The sequence below is a fragment of the Nerophis ophidion genome, linkage group LG27 (genome assembly GCF_033978795.1).
Source record: "Nerophis ophidion isolate RoL-2023_Sa linkage group LG27, RoL_Noph_v1.0, whole genome shotgun sequence".
NCBI classification, from domain to species: Eukaryota; Metazoa; Chordata; class Actinopteri; order Syngnathiformes; family Syngnathidae; genus Nerophis; species Nerophis ophidion.
Window position 1 is genome coordinate 35,115,060 of NC_084637.1, and position 20,358 is coordinate 35,135,417.

The following is a 20,358-nucleotide window of genomic DNA, read 5'->3' on the forward strand; positions in this document are numbered from 1 at the left end:
TTTCTCAAGATGAAGGGCAATTTCTCCTTTGCTGATGGGCAGTGCCATGTGATGTGCGGATGGATTGGTACTAGGGATGTTTTGATCAGGGTAATATGCTGCCAATTCCAATACTAAGCTTCCATTAGCGAAATGTGCCGATAACATTACTAATACCGATCACATGTATGAAATATACATTTTTCTATAGATTTGTGGTGAATGCCACTGACAGTGTAACACCAACACAATATTTAAACTAGTTTGTTGTCTTTTATGAAAATACAATTGTTTGAACACAAAGTCAATAGTTCACAATAACTGAAGAAAAGTAAAAATTACTACTCATTAAAAATCATTAGATTTCTGCCCTCAAAGTCCTCCCGTGTCCAGGGATTTGTTCCCTGAGTTTGTAAACATGAAATTAAAAATATAGACATCTTGAAGAACTTTGTTTCATGTCAGATTAGCTATTAGCATGTCTGCTCCTAGCTTGGTCTAATATGTGAAACATGTTTGACCTCGTCCTACACGCTAATGATATTTGTTACTGATACCTAAATGGGAACTGCATAGCACACCTTTGTCTTTTTTATGCACTCTACTCTCATTTATTTGTGGACAGGACTCTCGCGGCTGTGTTGGATCCACTATGGATTGAACTTTCACAGTATCATGTAAGACCCGCTCCACATCCATTGCTTTCCTCCTCTCCAAGGTTCTCATAGTCATCATTGTCACCGACGTCCCACTGGGTGGGAGTTTTCCTTGCCCTTATGTGGGCCTACCGAGGTTTGTGTTGTGGTTTGTGCAGCCCTTTGAGACAATAGTGATTTAGGGCTATATAAGTAAACATTGATTGATTAATTACCAGTTAAAGGTCCGCTTACAAGGGAAGCAATGGGAGTCGCTCTATTCTGCCTGTAAAGCGCTTAAAAAAACATCTAAACGCTTCCATTAATGTACTAACAGGCACATTCATAATAAACATCTCATTTTAAACGTATTTAGATCATTTTAAGCATACAGAGGAGCATTCATTTCACAACTAATCAATGTTGATATATTCCTGTTAGATGAAGAATGACTCTTAATCCTTGCGAAGAAAAAAGGGGGGTGGAACGAAGCGTCTTTTCGGGTCTGTTTCACCATTTACGGGTTTAAGTTGGCTGTCAAAGTGTACCAACTTCTGGGTTTATGGCCAGATCCTGCTACAATCCAGATGAGAGGCATGGTTTAAAGCGCCTCATCAGCTGATGATGTCAATACATGTCTGTGTCTGTGACAATTTACCACTAAAAATAGGTCCTTAACATGAGTAAATGGGTTATACTTGTATAGCTCTTTTCTACCTTCAAGGTACTCAAAGAGCTTTGACACACTATTTTCAAATTCACCCATTCATACACACATTCACACACACTGATGGCGGGAGCTGCCATGTAAGGCCCACCACAACCCATCATGAGCAAGGGTGAAGTGTCTTTCCCAATGATGGATAGATAGTACTTTATTGATTCCTTCAGGAGAGTTCTTTCAGGAAAATTAATGACATAACGGATGTGTCTAGGATGGTGGTAGCCGGGCGCTGAGCCAGGAACCCTCAGGTTGCTGGTGCCGCCGCTCTACTAACCGAGCCTTGCCGTCCCCAGAGCGCTAAGATAGCAAAATTGCTAATACTTGGTTAATATTAAAGGAGATTTGCACTTTTGGAATTTTGCCCATCGTTCACAATCCTTATGACAGATAGATAGATAGTACTTTATTGAGTCCTTCAGGAGAGACAAGACAAAAGTTTATTTTTTTTATTTTTTACATTCTAACTTGTAAAAATCGGCTCAATCTAGGTGGAAAGCAATGCAGCTAATGAGAGCAATACATTCTACCGCAAATTCACTTTAAAATGTATTACAAAACCGCCAACAATACTTCATTTACATTCTTTAACCTGTATGATAACCAAACTGGAGCGACATTGTTAGTTTGAGAGCGATTACTGAGGAACATATTTTCTAGTGTACCATTACATCGGCCTGCTAGGGTATTAGCCGTGAGCTAGCTACGGAAAGGGATAAGCTAGCTTTAACGTTGCCAGTTGAATCGCTTTTGAGTTTGTAATACACGGCGATAGGACACCAATTTGTACTGACTGAAATACATGAACAATCATATTACAGCATCTGTAAAGTGTTAGCCCATATTTTATGTTTTGTTTGTACACAGCCAGCTCAACAGCGTATATACTGTAGTTGTAATAACACTCATGATGTCCTGCGTGCATCATGAGCAATATTGAAGTGAATCAACCGATGGAAAGTCTGTTTGGTCCATCAAGCCAGGGAAGTTTTTTCTAGTTGACTTTGGGTAAGCATTCCATTTATGTGTAAATAGCATGGCTCCCAATTCCACATTTACACCATCAAGGTCACGCCAACCTCACTCTCTCGGCTTCCGTCTGCTGCAACGTTTCACCTTCTTCATGTTCGCTTCTAGAAGCATTAGTTCATCCTCCATATATTCAGCTGCAAAAAGATAAGGTTGTGAATCCTCATTTGTCCAAAAATAGAAGTCTTCATTGTCTGTTACCAAGTGTGCCATGATTAGAAAACACTTGTGTATTCCCGAAAGTAGGAACACACATTTGTTGCTGGAAGTCGGAATCAGAAATAAATGCGGTAAGAAAATTTGTTCTGGCAATGCTTAAAATCATCAAAATTAAGTAAATATTATACATATTACATATTAATCTGAACGTGTCTGTCCAGCGTGCATATAAAACTTGGTGGAGGGTTTTAAAGTTATTTTTGAGAACTTTAAAGGCTACAACGGTGACTCCAATTAGCCACATCTTCCAAGCGTTTATTATCTTTAACCCCCCCTCTTGCCTCCCAAAAAGATGTGTGTCCTTGTCTTTCATAATGATTGTGAATGATAGGCACAATTACCAAAAAAGTGCAGTTTCCCTTTAAGGTCACTGTTGGCGTTAGTTGGATGGTAATTTATTGGCTTTTATGGTCGGAATAGATTGAATGACATGTCATGGCTCCCATTCACTCCATTGTAAGCAGCCTTTTATTTATCTTTATTTATGAAGTAGAATGCCTAAAAAAGACATAAGGAATTCTGAAAGAGGGCAATTCATTCCCCTTTAAGGTACTAAGAAATGTAGTTAATTTGCCGTTAAAGGCGATCAGCTTTAAAAGTTATTAATCAACAGAAGGGACGGTGTGGCGCAGTGGGAGAGTAGCCGTGCGGAACCCGAGGGTCCCTGGTTCAAATCCCACCTCGTACCAACTTCGTCACGTCCGTTGTGTCCTGAGCAAGACACTTCACCCTTGCTCCTGATGGGTGCTGGTTAGCGCCTTGCATGGCAGCTCCCTCCATCAGTGTATGAATGTGTGTGTGAATGGGTAAATGTGGAAGTAGTGTCAAAGCGCTTTGAGTACCTTGAAGGTAGAAAAGCGCTGTACAAGTACATTTATTTATTATTTATTTATTTAATCTGCAGGGGCTGATCACGTATGTTCCAAAACATCAGCAGATACTGATTGGTGGCTGACTTATCAGCCCATCCCTAATTGGTACCAAAACAGAATACATTTTCTCCATAATATCTAACTGCAGGTGCTGAGAGTTACTTTAAAATTAATCGTTTTTTAGAACTTCTGAGTTGTCGCCCTGATTGAGTGTCATTGGTTTAAGGCCCCGGGAGCCTAAGTGTTGATTGGTGGTGAAGCTCTTAGGTCACTACGTGGGGGTGTTGAATGTGTCACCCATGCTGCAGTCGTATTGTGTCCATCTCTTTCACTATTGTGCAAACACTGAGCAGGCGTTTTGGGTTTGCATCACTCGTTACATTCCCTGCAATTCAAAAATGGTGAAAATTACAGACACACACACACACCTCTTTTGTGCTTGTCTCCCCCACAGTGACCCTCAGCCTAATGGGTGTCACAAGACTTGCAATGTTGAACAAAACTTTTTGTGTTCTTCCTTGTACGCGCACTTTTCTGTCTCACTGCACTTTATTGGCAAAGTGTGTTTCGGTTAAGACACAAAGACACTGACCAACGGGATGCACTCCTCAAAGTGTCACGTCAATGACTTACCAGCTCATGAGCTGCACACCCAGGACCATTTAGTGTGCTTTCCTCTTTTGTGTGAAGTTGCTTCCATTCAGGTTTTGTGCGTGCGGGTATGAGAAGTGGGTCAGTGTGCTGGTATGCAGCATGTATGAAGTGGCAAATCCTAGATGGTGCATGTTTTTAGGGGGGCCAAGACACAGTTATTGATGTCATGTGCTGCTGCTACATACTGTTAGTTTCTTGGTGTAGGCAAAAGCCTGCGTGCATCATCGGTGCGTGCCGTGTCCTCGCTTTCTGCTAAAGGTGACCTTGCCCTCGTGTCACAAGGAAGGTCACACGCACAGCCAACCACATGATGCTGCCCCTCCTCCCTGTGTGAACTGGTATGAACCTTAGGCCTTGTGGCACCCATGTGGCACGTTTAAAAAAAGACTGTTGCATGTCGGCGCCAAAAAAAGGTGAATGTTGGCCAGTGCTTTGTGATGGCTTGAGTAGTGCGTTTATACTCGCCGCTATTGCCTGCACAGAGATTTGGCAGCCAAAGATGGCCATCTTGTTTTGTTTGCAGCAGCCAGCAACCTCCTGGGATCAAAGTGGAGTAGATTAAAGATGGAAGTGTCCCTCTCATCCCTCTCTCCTGCCCCTAAGCCTTTGTGGCTTTTATTGTCCTAATCCATAAAGTATGTGGAATGTGCTTGCTAAGATGATGATGGTGGTGGTGGTGTGTGCTGTGTGTCACATGTGTAACCATGTATTGCATGTGATTTAAGAATGACCAAAAGTTTTTCTCCTCACAGGGACGACATGTCAAGACTGGGCAGCTGGCCGCCATCAAGGTCATGGACGTCACAGAGGTAAAGCGTGACCGTTTGTTGTCTATGCACTGATTCATCCTTTGGAACGAGTATGAAACTCACACGCACACACACCGTTTGTCTTTTGGGCCACTTTGTCAGTTTTAACTTGTTTACACAAAACAAAAAAAAGATCTTCCGTGCACTGTTAAAAAAAAAAATATATATATATATACATGCCGTATTTTTCGGACTATAAGTCGCAGTTTTTCTCATAGTTTGGCCAGGGGTGCAACTTTTGTGTGAAATTATTAACACATTACCGTAAAATATCAAATAACATTATTTAGCTCGTTCATGTAAGAGACTAGACCTGTGATTCTTAACCTGGGTTCGATCGAACCCTAGGGGTCCGGTGAGTCGGCCTCGGGCGTTCGGCGGAGGTCAAAACACACCCGACTCATCGTGTAAATACAAATTCCTCCCTATCGGCGTATTACGGATACGGCAACAGCTGACTGATTTGCAGGTGTGTAATTTGTTGTGAGTTTATGCACTGTGTTGGTTGAACAAGGTGATGTTCATGCACGCTTCATTTTGTGCACCAGTAAAAAAAACATGGTAACACTTAAGTAGCGGGAACATATTCACCTGGGGCTGGGCGATACATCGATATACGCGATATATCGCGGGTTTGTCTCTGTGCGGTATAAAAAATGACTATATCGCAATATTCGAGTATACGTTCTCACGCAGTTGTTTTTAGCTGCGGGCATTTACACTAGTGTAGGCGCAGGTTCTCACACACGTCACATAATGTCACGTCATACGTCACATACGTATACGCCCTCGTCCAGCAGACAGGTAGCAGCGTGGCTAACGTTAGCTGTGATGCTAGCAGGGTGTTGCAAAGGTGCGAAAGAGGGTGCGAATCTGGTAACAACTGAAGGAAGAATTATAGTGGAGCAAAAAAGTATTTAGTCAGCCAGCGATTGTGCAAGTTCTCCCACTTAAAATGATGACAGAGGTCTGTAATTTTCATCATAGGTACACTTCAACTGTGAGAGACAGAATGTGAAAAAAAATCCAGGAATTCACGTTGTAGGAATTTTAAAGAATTTATTTGTAAATTATGGTGGAAAATAAGTATTTGGTCACTTCAAACAAGGAAGATCTCTGGCTCTCACAGACCTGTAACTTCTTCTTTAAGAAGCTCTTCTGTCCTCCACTCGTTACCTGTATTAATGGCACTTGTTTGAACTGGTTATCTGTATAAAAGACACCTGTTTACAGCCTCAAACAGTCAGACTCCAAACTCCACTATGGCCAAGACCAAGGAGCTGTCAAAGGACACCGGGAAAAGAATTGTAGACCTGCACCAGACTAGGAAGAGTGAATCTACAACAGGCAAGCAGCTTGGTGTGAAAAAATCAACTGTGGGAGCAATCATCAGAAAATGGAAGACATACAAGACCACTGATAATATCCCTCGATCTGGGGCTCCACGCAAGATCTCATCCCGTGGAGTCAAAATGATCATGAGAACGGTGAGCAAAAATCTCAGAACCACACGGGGGGGCCCTGGTGAATGACCTGCAGAGAGCTGGGACCAAAGTAACAAACGTTTCCATCAGTAACACACTACGCCGACAGGGAATCAAATCCTGCAGTGCCAGACGTGTGCCCCCGGTTAAGCCAGTGCATGTCTAGGCCCGTTTGAAGTTTGCCAGAGAGCACATGGATGATACAGCAGAGGATTGGGAGAATGTCATGTGGTCAGATGAAACCAAATTAGAACTTTTTGGTATAAACTCAACTCGTCGTGTTTGGAGGAAGAAAAATACTGAGTTGCATCCCAAGAACACCACATCTACTGTGAAGCATGGGGGTGGAAACATCATGCTTTGGGGCTGTTTTTCTGCTAAGGGGACAGGACGACTGATCCGTGTTAAGGAAAGAATGAATGGGGCCATGTATCGTGAGATTTTGAGCCAAAACCTCCTTCCATCAGTGAGAGCTTTGAAAATGTAACGTGGCTGGGTCTTCCAGCATGACAATGATCCCAAACACACCGCCTGGGCAACCAAGGAGTGGCTCCGTAAGAAGCATTTGAAAGTCCTGGAGTGGCATAGCCAGTCTCCAGACCTCAACCCCATAGAAAATCTGTGGAGGGAGTTGAAAGTCCGTGTTGCTCGGCGACAGCCCCAAAACATCACAGGAATGGGCCAAAATACCAGCTACTGTGTGTGCAAACCTGGTAAAGACCTATAGTAATCATTTGACCTCTGTTATTGCCAACAAAGGTTATATTACAAAGTATTGAGTTGAATTTTTGTTATTGACCAAATACTTATTTTCCACCATAATTTACAAATAAATTATTTAAAATTTAAAATTCCTACAATGTGAATTCCTGGGTTTCTTTTATCACATTCTGTCTCTCACAGTTGAAGTGTACCTATGATGAAAATTACAGACCTCTGTCATCATTTTTAGTGGGAGAACTTGCACAATCGCTGGTTGACTAAATACTCTTTTGCCCCACTGTAATTCCCAAGAAAAACAGCAGGGGGTCCATCGTCTGGTGGTGGTTCGGCTTCAAAGGGGAATAGGTCGAGTAGACAACTTTAATTTGTCAAGTGTGGGGCACAAGCGTTGCTACCAAAAATAGCATTGCTGCTAATATGTAGCATCATTTGAAAAGTCACCTGCTAATAACTTTAATAAATACAGTTTTGGTAAATTGACTTAGTTTTGATTTCCTTCTCTGCATGAAAGTTTCAAATGATCATATATTAATGCAGTATGAACAAAAGTGTTTGAATGTGGATACATGGAATCATCATCCTGCTGTGATTATATGCATCAAGTGTTCTTTCAAGGCTAAGGCAAAATACCGAGATATATATCGTGTATCGTGATATGGCCTAAAAATATCGCAATATTAAAAAAAGGCCATATCGCCCAGCCCTATATTCACCACTAATTAGTTGCTTATTACATGCAAATTAGTAACATATTGGCTCTTAACTGGTCATTATTAAGTAGTTATGAATGCCTTATTCGGCGTGGCCTTATTATAACCCTAACCCTGAATCTAACCCTAACCAAATAAACTCTAAATTACCGTATTTTTTGGAGTATATTGTAAGTTGCACCTGCTGAAAATGCATAACAAAGAAGGGAAAAAACATATATAAGTCGCACTGGAGTATAAGTCGCATTTTTTGGGGGAAATTTATTTGCTAAAACCCAACAGCAAGAATAGACATTTGAAAGGCAATTTAAAATAAATAAAGAATAGTGAAGAACAGGCTGAATAAGTGTAGGTTATATGAGGCATAAATAAGCAACTGCTATGTTAACCTAACATATTATGGTAAGAGTCATTCAAATAACTATAACATATAGAACATGCTATACCTTTACCAAACTATCTCTCACTCCTAATCCATAAATCCCTTGAAATCTTATGTGTCTAGTCTCTTACTTGAATGAACTAAATAATTATATTTGATATTTTATGGTAATGTGTTTTATAATTTCACACATAAGTCGCACCCCTGGCCAAACTATGAAAAAAACTACGATTTTTAGTCCGAAAAATGCGGTAAATCTTCATTACTCAGAATATGTTCCCCTAGTGTCAAAATAACTCTAAATTTAGTCTTTGTTACTCAGAATATGTTCCCTATACTAAAATGTTACCAAAAACCTATAACTTTGTCTTGAATTTGGAAAAAAAACACATTTTATTTTTCACCAAAGAAGGGTTCGGTGAATGCACATATAAAACTTGTGGGGTTCGGTACCTCCAACAAGGTTAAGAACCACTGGACTAGACGTATAAGATTTCATGGGATTTGTGGATTAGGAGTGAGAGATAGTTTGGTAAAGGTATAGCATGTTCTATATGTTATAGTTATTTGAATGACTCTTACCATAATATGTTAGGTTAACATAGCAGTTGCTTATTTATGCCTCATATAACCTACACTTATTCAGCCTGTTCTTCACTATTCTTTATTTATTTTAAATTGCCTTTCAAATGTCTATTCTTGCTGTTGGGTTTTAGCAAATAAATTTCCCCAAAAAATGCGACTTATACTCCAGTGCGCTTATATATGTTTTTTTCCTTCTTTATTATGCATTTTTGGCAGCTACGACTTATAGTCCGGAGCGACTTTTACTCTGAAAAATACGGTATATACATATTTAGGCGCCAGCGCCCCCCGCGACCCCGAAAGGGAATAAGCGGTAGAAAATGGATGGATGGATGGACATATATATAATGTGATACCATCATATTTTAACTTTGCTTTTGGCCACACATCTTCAGTTCATTGTGTGTTGTATACAATATTTTTGATGTTTAAAAAGAAAATGGCAGCTGTGCTTGTACTCAAGGAAAGCACAGGGACTGTGTTAGCAGTGATCTAAGGAGTCAACTAATGATTAGGGTTGCACGATATCGATGATATCGGTTAGATCAATTTGGCGCAGAATAGTGCCTTTAATACTATTGTTATATCGTGATAGTGCATGTTGACACATTCTCCCTGTGTCCCGCAAATTTGATAGCAACAAGCGAACAAACGCAAGCTTGCATTCCACGGAGGCAAATAAACTGTCTTACAAAACAAAAATGACAAGGAAATGCTATAACTACATTACACACCGATATGCTAACTGAAAAGTAGAGCTCTTGAATGCAAACTAAGGTGGGCGGATTGTTACAAAATTGACGATAACAATTTCCATATTTTTCAGTTTTTAGTTATTGTTTACAAACTCAGCAAATAAGTCCCTGAACACAGGAGGACTTTAAAGGAAAACAAACTAAGCATTTAAATCAGAGCTAATAGTAGTAAAACACTTCAAACTGTAATTGATATTGCCACAACTCAGTTCTGTGGTTTTGTCTGATTATAATTGTGATAAAAATTTTTATCATTCAATGACCTTGGAAATGTAAAGGATCTGTATCAACGTTGGTATGATAATTAATGCCCTTGTAAGTACTTGGTATTGAATTGATACCCCTATTGTTAGTATCGCCCACAGCTAATGTAAAGTATCTAAACAGACAAATAAGTGCTTATCAATTTTTAACAACAGTGTAAATAGGAACATGTAAAACTTCAAATAGATTAATCATAGTTTTGAGAGAATAATACAACTGGTGTTATGTTATTGCATAACTCAGCAGCTAAATTCGGAAACTTTGTAAACTGTTTTAAAATAGTTCCATTATCATTTATATACCAAATAATGTATATTGTTATCGCAGGAAGCTGGATATATATTGCAATATATATCGGGATCTTTCTGTGTGGAGTTTGCATGTTCTCCCCGTGACTGCGTGGGTTCTACTCCGGGTACTCCGGCTTCCTCCCACCTCCAAAGACATGCACCTGGGGATAGGCCCCTCCCACCTCCAAAGACATGCACCTGGGTATAGGCCCCTCCCACCTCCAAAGACATGCACCTGGGGATAGGCCCCTCCCACCTCCAAAGACATGCACCTGGGTATAGGCCCCTCCCACCTCCAAAGACATGCACATAGGGATAGGCCCATCCTAACTCCAAAGACATGCCCCTGGGTATAGGCCCCTCCCACCTCCAAAGACATGCACCTGGGTATAGGCCCCTCCCACCTACCTGTAGATAGGTTGATTGGCAACACTAAATGGTCCCTAGTGTGTGAATGTGAGTGTGAATGTTGTCTGTCTATCTGTGATGAGGTGGTGACTTGTCCAGGGTGTACACCGCCTTCTGCCCAAATGCAGCTGAGATAGGCTCCAGCACAACCCGCGACCCCGAAAAGGACAAACGGTAAAAATTGGATTGATGGATGGATGGATATTTTAGGTGATATTGCCCATCCTTACCAGTTATGATGTCATAGAAAGCGATGCCTATTTTGTCATACAAACAGTGGATGGATGGACTGCTGGATGGAGTGTGTCCAGATGTCTGAGTTGGGTGATGGGAAGGAGATGAAGTGATACAAACGAACACAATAGGACTCATGCGGTGTATTGATCACACGACAAGGCTAAAATGATTCCCTGTAAAAGTAGTTCTTTTGTATTTTTATGCTGAAGAAAATGAATAAACTGACATATAGTACATGAAGGTCATTGGAAATAGATGTTAAGCACATTTTCATCAAGTGAGCTGGTCTTTGTATGAACTCGCATCTGGCTTTTGTCTATTGTGGCATTGGTTGTGTGCATGTGTCATTGCCAAGATTCACAAGTGATTCTTCAAGTACACAGTGGAGGTGATGAGTCATCCATAGTTAACCTACATCACTTACAGTATGTCTTGAAATACCGATACTTTTGTCAGAGCTGTCTGCTGCCGCTCCCCACATGTGTCACAATGATTCACAGTCTGACAACTGATTAATTTTAATGTTTAACCACTATTAAGACCTGTTCTTTGTTCTGTGTGACCATACACAGGTGCGCCAAGCCAGTCATCTCCATGATTTTATGCCCTTGTTTGTTCATCGCGGCAATATTGTAGACCGAGACACATTGACCCACATTCTTAAACATAGTTGCTCCACTGCCAATGTGCAGGCCTTAGGCTGATGATGGAGGCAATTCCACTTCCTGTTTTAGTAATAAAGCATGTTGAAATCCTCCAAAATAAGATCCCAGGACTGATAAGACTTCCCCCTGGGAGGTGAGGGGAGCAGTGGGCAGCAGCGGTGCCGCGCCCGGGAATCATTTCTAGTGATTTAACCCCCAATTCCAACCCTTGATGCTGAGTGCAAAGCAGGGAGGAAATGGCTCCAATTTTTTTATAATCTTTGGTATGACTCGGCCGGGGTTTGAACTCCCAACCTACCGATCTCAGGGCGGACACTCCAACCACTAGGATACTGAGTAGATTGGTTATTTAGAATCGTCTCCACACCGTGCATAGACATACTTTAGCTGCATTTGCTAGCCGTCACTCAGGACGCTTCATTGCATTGACAACATGCTTGATGCATTTTAATGTTTTTGTGCTTTTTTGTGTGCAAAGGCTAACATTTATCATTTATTTCCCATCTGGCAACCCTATCTTGTGTAGTCATTACGCATTATTTTCTCTCTACACTCTTATTAATCTATTTGCTAATGTATTTCTAATGGTTAACGCAGTTGCAGCTACACTACTGTTAGTGTACTGATGTGGTTTGGCTACTTAATATTCAAGCTGTCTTGGGAATTAGCATGGCTTCTTGTCTCTTGCTCTTTTGCTCAATGTGTCACATGTTTAGCTATTTCTGCAGTCCTGCACTAATGAGACTTAAAAGAAATGTAGTTTATTTGCTGCCATAGAGCAGGCATGTGAAATGTCCGCAAAAACGGGGAAATCCACGTTTTGAAACATACACTTTCACGTCAAAATATCACCTCCGCCTTTTTTAATTGAAATATCAATAAAAATACGAACTCAACAAAATTTGTTGAAAGCGCTCCTCACCCGCAGGTCCTCGATGTTACTCATGCCTAAGCGTGCATTAAATGGGGCATGTCTCTAAAAGACCGCCAAAAGAAGTTGGTAGATGAGAATAAATCGAAGGATAAATTATAGTGTAGCGATGCACCCAATTGCAGGAATTGTATTCTTGATTTTCAAAATTTTCTTTTGGGGTTTGCGTGGCAGCACTTTGTGCTAATAAATATGTTCCTCTTTTTATGTCAATGTTCCTGCTGTTTTCTGGAAGGGTGCTCACATCCCTGATGAAGACGAGGATAAGTAATTTAGAAGCGGCTCCACACTGTGGATTGACAGACTTGAGCCAAAGTCGCCAGCCCTCACTCAGGACACTACATTGCATTGACAATGTTCTTTTGCGGGCCACTGCAGGAATGTGTCATCACATGCCGATAGAATTCAAATCCCTGTTGTAGGCCAAATTTATTTTGTTTATATTGTATATCGTTAATATTGCACAAAAAAAGACAGTCCTATTTTGATCTTTTTGTGTTTTAATGTTTATGTGCAGGGTCAAACATGCCAAATCTAAAAAAATAAAACAGCACTAAATCTTTCTGTGGCGGTCCACATGTAATTGTGGCGGGCTCTTAGAAATGATTTAACATATGGATTGTCCAGGGTCTACCCCACCTAACGCCCAAATGCAGCATAATAGGCTCCAGCACACCTGAGACCCCAAAAGGGGCAAGCGGTAGAAAATGGATGCAAACTCTGACATTTTCAGTTACACTCAGTCTTTCACTTCCATTCCCAAGAAATGTTTTCTTCATATTATCCCTGCAAAAGAGTGTGCTGTCTGTGTCTTCTCCATAAATGTGGGACTTGTGTTGATTAGGCTTTTGCAGCCAGGAGCCAACAGCTGCACAGCACAGAGGGTCAGATGGGGCAGGTGGAGTGTGTGTGTGTGTGTGTGTGTGTGTGTGTGTGTCTGTGTGTGTGTGTGTGTGTGTGTGTGTGTGTGTGTGTGTGTGTGTGTGTGTGTGTCTGTGTGTCTGTGTGTCTGTGTGTGCATGGGGCCTTTTTGAAGGGCTTATGTCAAATTGTGCACGTCATGCTAGCAGTAGCATTGCTGCTTTACAGAGGCAGCCAACTGCCATTGTGCTAAAGATGACACCTGCTAAACATTAGGCCACAATTTGCTAACGTGTGTTTTCAGTTAATTTCTCATCAAGCATATCTTTTTCAATAGATTACGCACTATACCTGTTCACGCTGGGACTCAACCACGCAGCAATAATGCCAAAACAAAGAAATCATTTACCAACTCGGTCCCAAATCTCTACAGTTGATCAAAAATACTCCGAAAAATTGATTTGTCATAAACGCAATATGACGCGCACACACACTGTTTTTTCCACCTGTGTAATGTTGTGGTACACAACACATCAATGTCTGTGTGCAGGATGAAGAAGAGGAAATTAAATTGGAGATTAACATGCTGAAGAAGTATTCCCATCACAGAAACATCGCCACCTACTACGGGGCTTTCATTAAAAAGAGTCCACCAGGACATGATGACCAGCTTTGGGTAAGTCCTCAAATCCATACAAGAATGGAAAGCTGTGGGAGAAGGGAGAAAATCATCAGTAGCAGCTGTTTAGCAACAATGTTTTTTTGTATGATCTTAAGATGACAGTCTCTTAATATGTGGGTCAGATGGGTTTTTAATCTTATGAAGAGAGAAATTGTTGATATATTTTTGTTTAGTTGGTGATGGAGTTCTGCGGAGCTGGTTCCATCACAGACCTGGTGAAGAACACCAAGGGGAACCAGTTGAAGGAAGACTGGATTGCCTACATCTCCAGAGAAATCCTTAGAGTGAGTGCTCTTCTTCCTCTCGTACGCATCGATACTCTTTTCTCTTTATGGTTTGTACATTCATGGTAAGTAGACACAATATGCTGCTTATTAAAGGTCAAGCGTCACTAATGTGCTCTGTCTTTGTTTTGGGCAGGGTTTAGCCCACTTACACGCCCACCATGTCATCCACCGAGACATCAAGGGCCAAAATGTCCTGTTGACTGAAAATGCTGAAGTGAAACTAGGTAAGCGGGAGCACAAGTACATCTTTTGTCCACACCGTGACCAGCGCCACTGTGATCCAATCTCCATTTCTTCCCCGCAGTGGACTTTGGTGTGAGTGCCCAGCTGGATCGCACTGTGGGCCGGAGAAACACCTTCATTGGTACTCCATACTGGATGGCCCCCGAAGTCATTGCCTGCGACGAAAACCCTGATGCTACATATGACTACAGAGTAAGACTTAACTTTTGTGTCACTAGTGGAAACCTGAAGGTGTGCTTGACGCTGTACTTCTTTTGTAGAGTGACCTGTGGTCTTGCGGCATTACAGCAATTGAGATGGCTGAAGGAGCGCCACGTAAGGATTTCTCTTTTGCTTTCATTTTTCTGATTTGCTTCACTCTTCTCATACATTTGGATGCACATTCTTGTAGCGCTTTGTGACATGCACCCAATGAGAGCACTCTTCCTGATTCCAAGAAACCCCCCTCCGAGGCTCAAATCCAAGAAATGGTAGGTCAATCCTTGTCATTTAATGTATATCTATGTAATGCAATTTCTTGTTCATCAGTTTAAATTTACATATCAATCAGGATTCTTTATGATTTTTATGATACTCTCCTCAACATGGCTGTGTACGCAGTGACATACTTTCCTTTTTAAAATCATGTACTATGAGGTGTAATTAGGATTAAATATTCCACCGTCTAGCTCATAATTAGCCAACCAGATTTTGCTGAAAAAAAAAACTTTTTCCTTTAATTTAGATGAGTTGGAATCCCATCTTTTTACAAAACACCAGACTGGAGTGTTGTTAGGGTCTGATTTAGTTATGGTGTCACACCGAAAAACATTAAAAAAATAAAAAAATATATATATATATTAATTTAAAACCTCTTCTCACTCCGGCGCCTACCAAAGGCATGTGGTAAACTTAGGCCTGCGCTTATAAATTTGAGTGTGATGTAAGAATACCATCATGAAAAGCACATTTAATAAAAAAAACATTATTATGGTCTTACCTTTACTTATAAATGAAGTCCATGCGCAGCTCCTACTGATCAAAAGCATCGATAACTTGTTTATAAAAGTCCTCCTTATCTTTCTTCAGTTTTAAAAGTCTCTCTGTCTCGATGGAGATCTTCCTTTATTACCTCCTGCTTCGATTGAAAGTCCAGTTTAGAAAACTGTTTTATTTTAGATATGTAATCATGTTAAAAGTGCAAGCGAGAGGAAAAAATAAACACACGCTGCTCATCTTGCTGCTTGTTGTCATTTCTTTTGCAGCCGAGTAGTCGCAAGAAGGATCACTAGCGCCCTCTACCACCAGGAGGCGGGAGACATTTAATGACTCATATTTGACACACGCAGCTATGGTATATTAATAAAACATATCTGCTTACTGTTGTTTTTAGCATATTCAATAGCTTGGACCTTAAATCCTACTGAATAGCTCTTAATCTTCTTCCCTTTATGCGATTTCAAATGATTGAAATCAGCCTCCTCCATTTTGAAAATGATGACAGGTGAAGTGTCACTCGTGACGTGACGAGTTTGACCTGGCAGAAATTCCAAGCATATGTTAATTATTTGGCGAAACGAGTTTGACCTGGCGGAAATCCTAGACATGCGCTAATAAAAATAATCTTTTGCGAAACCAGTTTGACCCGGCAGTAATTCTAGGCAGGCGCATACTATATACCTGGCGGCAATTCAAGGAAATATGGCATACACATACATATATCCATCCATCCATCCATCCATCCATTTTCTACCGCTTATTCCCTTTGGGTCGCGGGGGGCGCTGGTGCCTATTTCAGCTACAATCGGGCAGAAGGCGGTGTACACCCTGGACAAGTCGCCACCTCATCGCAGAGCCAACACAGATAGACAGACAACATTCACATTCACACACTAGGGACCATTTAGTGTTGCCAATCAACCTATCCCCAGGTGCATGTCTTTGGAGGTGGGAGGGGCCTATCCCCAGGTGCATGTCTTTGGGAGGAAGCCGGAGTACCCGGAGGGAACCCACGCATTCACGGGGAGAACATGCAAACTCCACACAGAAAGATCCCGAGCCCGGGATTGAACCCAGGACTACTCAGGACCTTCGTATTGTGAGGCAGACGCAGTAACCCCTCTTCCACCGTGAAGCCCATATATATATATATATATATATACATATATATATATATATATAATTTTTTTTTAATTTATTTATTTATTATTTGTCAGCTCGCATCTTCGCCTTCTTCCTTAGTGCCGGCAACAAAACATGGTGAGCCGCTGATCTGATCTTGCTATACCATGTGATGTGGTAAAAGTCACTCAAAACAGATGGCCTGTGGCGGTCACCCATGTCCATAGTGCACAATAAAACCAAGAGAGCTAAAAACTACAAAACATTTCTACCGTGCGGGGGAAACTGCGCGCTGATCGTGAGGTTAATTAGTGTCTCACAACTCTGCCTCTCAAAACAAACCCTTTGAAAAGAGAGAAAAATAGGGCTAGAAGATAGGTCTGTAAAACATAATCTATGCAAATGTTTCACCAAAGAACTATCGTGACATGTTATGTAGACCACAATGAAGTGTTTTAGATGTAGAAAAAAAATCCTGATATGACCCCTTGAAGTCAATTAAAAGAAAAAAACCCCACATGCCTTTCACTGGATTTGAACCTACGTCTCTTGCCCCCAAGATACTGTTTTTAACCTTTGCGCCATCAACTCTGAAAGTCAACTTCTCTAAATATTTAGTTTGATATAAAGTTTTCTTGTGAGGAACTGTATGATATTGCATGGATGTAAATAAAAACAATTGTAGACTCCTTCACAGGGCTTATAGGTGAGAAAGGTTTTAAGCTGGCTCATATCACTTCTCCCTCGATGTTACCGAAAGTATGAGGAAGTGTGAGCTGCTGCCTGCTCTCCTTTAGTAGAAAATGAGGGTCCAATTTTCTAAATATTTACACAAATTTTGGACTTTTGGCAGAGATGTCTTTTCCATCGTTTTTATGTGCGGCCAACGGTCTCTTGTTTTCTTGAATGACGTAACATGCCGCTCTCGGCACTGCATGTGGAGTGTTGCTGAGGGCTGTCGAGTGGACCCCATGGCTGCAGTAGTGATATGATAATCATAAGGATTTTTTTTTCATTGACACCAAAATCTGGGAAAAAAACAAGCAAGCGGCAAAGATTTGTTATTGTCATTGCAATGTTTAAAAATAGCTACAAGTTTGCTAGACAACTGGAGGGATACTGCATTTGTGATTTCACAAATGAGCAGCCTTTTACCATCCTTAAAGATACTGGCTTTTGTCAGGACAACTCTTCAGTTTGTTTGACTCTTACTTTCTCTAAGGGTGCACAAACTACAGTTAAATAAAACATGTCATAATAGTAGTGGGGCAGCATGGTGGCAGAGGGGTTAGTGCGTCTGCCTCACAATACGAAGGCCCTGAGTAGTCCTGGGTTCAATCCTGGGCTCGGGATCTTTCTGTGTGGAGTTTGCATGTTCTCCCCGTGAATACGTGGGTTCCCTCCGGGTACTCCGGCTTCCTCCCACCTCCAAAGACATGCACCTGGGGATAGGCCCCTCCCACCTCCAAAGACATGCACCTGGGGATAGGCCCCTCCCACATCCAAAGACATGCAGCTGGGGATAGGCCCCTCCCACCTCCAAAGACATGCACCTGGGGATAGGCCCCTCCCACCTCCAAAGACATGCACCTGGGGATAGGCCCCTCCCACCCCCAAAGACATGCACCTGGGGATAGGCCCCTCCCACATCCAAAGACATGCAGCTGGGGATAGGCCCCTCCCACCTCCAAAGACATGCACCTGGGGATAGGCCCCTCCCACCTCCAAAGACATGCAGCTGGGGATAGGCCCCTCCCACATCCAAAGACATGCAGCTGGGGATAGGCCCCTCCCACCTCCAAAGACATGCACCTGGGGATAGGCCCCTCCCACCTCCAAAGACATGCACCTGGGGATAGGCCCCTCCCACCTCCAAAGACATGCACCTGGGGATAGGCCCCTCCCACCTCCAAAGACATGCAGCTGGGGATAGGCCCCTCCCACATCCAAAGACATGCAGCTGGGGATAGGCCCCTCCCACCTCCAAAGACATGCACCTGGGGATAGGCCCCTCCCACCTCCAAAGACATGCACCTGGGGATAGGCCCCTCCCACTTCCAAAGACATGCACCTGGGGATAGGTTGATTGGCAACACTAAATGGTCCCTAGTGTGTGAATGTGAGTGTCAATGTTGTCTATCTGTGTTGGCCCTGCGATGAGGTGGTGACTTGTCCAGGGTGTACATCGCCTTCCGCCCGATTGTAGCTGAGATAGGCACCAGCAACCCCAAAGGGAATATGCGGTAGAAAATGGATGGATGGATGGATAATAATAGTGTTGTTTGTCTGCTGTAGGGTCCTGTAGAAGTCAGGTGACAGGCGTTACTTAATTTATTGGAACATAATTAGAGTTTGTGTGCCTTCACAAAATTCACATTTAAAAAAAAAAATGTAAAATAGCATTCTTTCTCCTTTGTCTTAATATGCAATTTATTTGACTGTGTTTATTAATTTATTCTAGTGACAATTATTAAATCGCTGGTAGAGGTCTGTGTTCTCTTTGTTGCCCCTCTTTAAGCCTGCCGCTCTTCCCACAGGTCCAAAAAGTTTTTCAGTTTCATCGAGGGCTGTCTTGTGAAGAACTACACACAGCGGCCGCCAACAGAACAGCTGCTCAAACACCCCTTTATCCGAGACCAACCCAATGAGAGGCAGGTCCGGATTCAGCTGAAAGACCACATTGATCGCACCAAGAAGAAGAGGGGCGAAAAAGGTGCGCATTTCTACCCATTCTGAAGATGTTTGCATGAATTGTATCACTTTTCTCCTATGCAAAGACGAGACTGAGTACGAGTACAGTGGCAGTGAGGAGGAGGAGGAGGATCCCCCGGAGCAGGAGGGAGAACCAAGGTTTGGTGGCAGCGCAGTTTCTACTTAGCAGCCACTGTCCAAACTAAGTGCCAAAGCACAGTCTAACTCTTGTGATTACTATCACGGCCTAGCTCCATCGTTAATGTGCCGGGTGAGTCCACGCTGCGCAGAGACTTCATCCGCCTGCAGCAGGAAAACAAGGAGAGGTCAGAGGCACTTCGTCGTCAGCAGCTCCTGCAGGAGCAGCAGCTCCGCGAACAGGAGGAGTACAAGCGCCAACTACTGGCAGAGAGGCAGAAGCGTATTGAACAGCAGAAGGAGCAACGACGGCGACTGGAGGAGGTTGGTTTCTTTTAGGAACTTCACATAACAACCTATGTAATGTGTACTTGACTGCATTTTGGGTTTTATTCATTTGTGTGATCAATATTTTGGTTAGTTTTTTTATTCTTGCACACATTGTTTCCATGGCCAACAGTTTCTCCGCAATTACAATAATTGATGTCTTTTTTTTGTTTGACATTGTGGATTGTTTTTGTAGTATTTTTATTGGTTCCTAATATGAAAGGCGGTCGTTATCAAACATAACTGTCGAGGCCACAATTTAATGTGGTGCAAGAACTGAATGTCATAATCATTTGGACCTCACAGCAACAAAGACGCGAACGTGAGATGAGACGGCAACAAGAGCGGGATCAGCGTCGGCGAGAGCAGGAGGAGAAGAGACGCATTGAGGAAATGGATCGCAGGCGCAAAGAGGAAGAAGAGCGCAGGCGTGCTGAGGACGAGAAAAGGAGGAATGATCGTGAACAGGTCATTTTTGCCATTAAGTCAAAACTGCAGGATATACTAGACATCCTTGCCTACGCTAACAAACACAAAGATAACTATGCTATATTCTGGTTCTATCACACTTAACACAACTGTTGATAATAAAAAGTGTAAAGGTATGTTTTTATGTAGTTGTAGCAGGTGTAGGTTGTTTTAGCTATTTGAGCTGTTTTTAGCGATGCATATTGATC

The 20,358-nt window shown here is 42.1% G+C and overlaps 1 protein-coding gene across 4 annotated transcripts in view; it reads left to right on the plus strand.

The window, feature by feature from the left end:
* LOC133544555 (mitogen-activated protein kinase kinase kinase kinase 4-like) overlaps nt 1-20,358 on the plus strand; it is a 55,925-nt gene that overhangs the window by 16,106 nt on the left and 19,461 nt on the right. For all 4 annotated transcript variants that reach the window (XM_061890032.1, XM_061890028.1, XM_061890030.1 and 1 more), the window contains exons 3-13: nt 4,862-4,918; nt 13,764-13,889; nt 14,069-14,179; nt 14,316-14,406; nt 14,487-14,617; nt 14,686-14,740; nt 14,817-14,895; nt 19,063-19,238; nt 19,303-19,375; nt 19,468-19,678; nt 19,988-20,149. In XM_061890032.1, the coding sequence (XP_061746016.1) occupies nt 4,862-4,918; nt 13,764-13,889; nt 14,069-14,179; nt 14,316-14,406; nt 14,487-14,617; nt 14,686-14,740; nt 14,817-14,895; nt 19,063-19,238; nt 19,303-19,375; nt 19,468-19,678; nt 19,988-20,149 (1,272 nt within the window). The remainder of the gene's footprint in view (nt 1-4,861; nt 4,919-13,763; nt 13,890-14,068; nt 14,180-14,315; nt 14,407-14,486; nt 14,618-14,685; nt 14,741-14,816; nt 14,896-19,062; nt 19,239-19,302; nt 19,376-19,467; nt 19,679-19,987; nt 20,150-20,358) is intronic.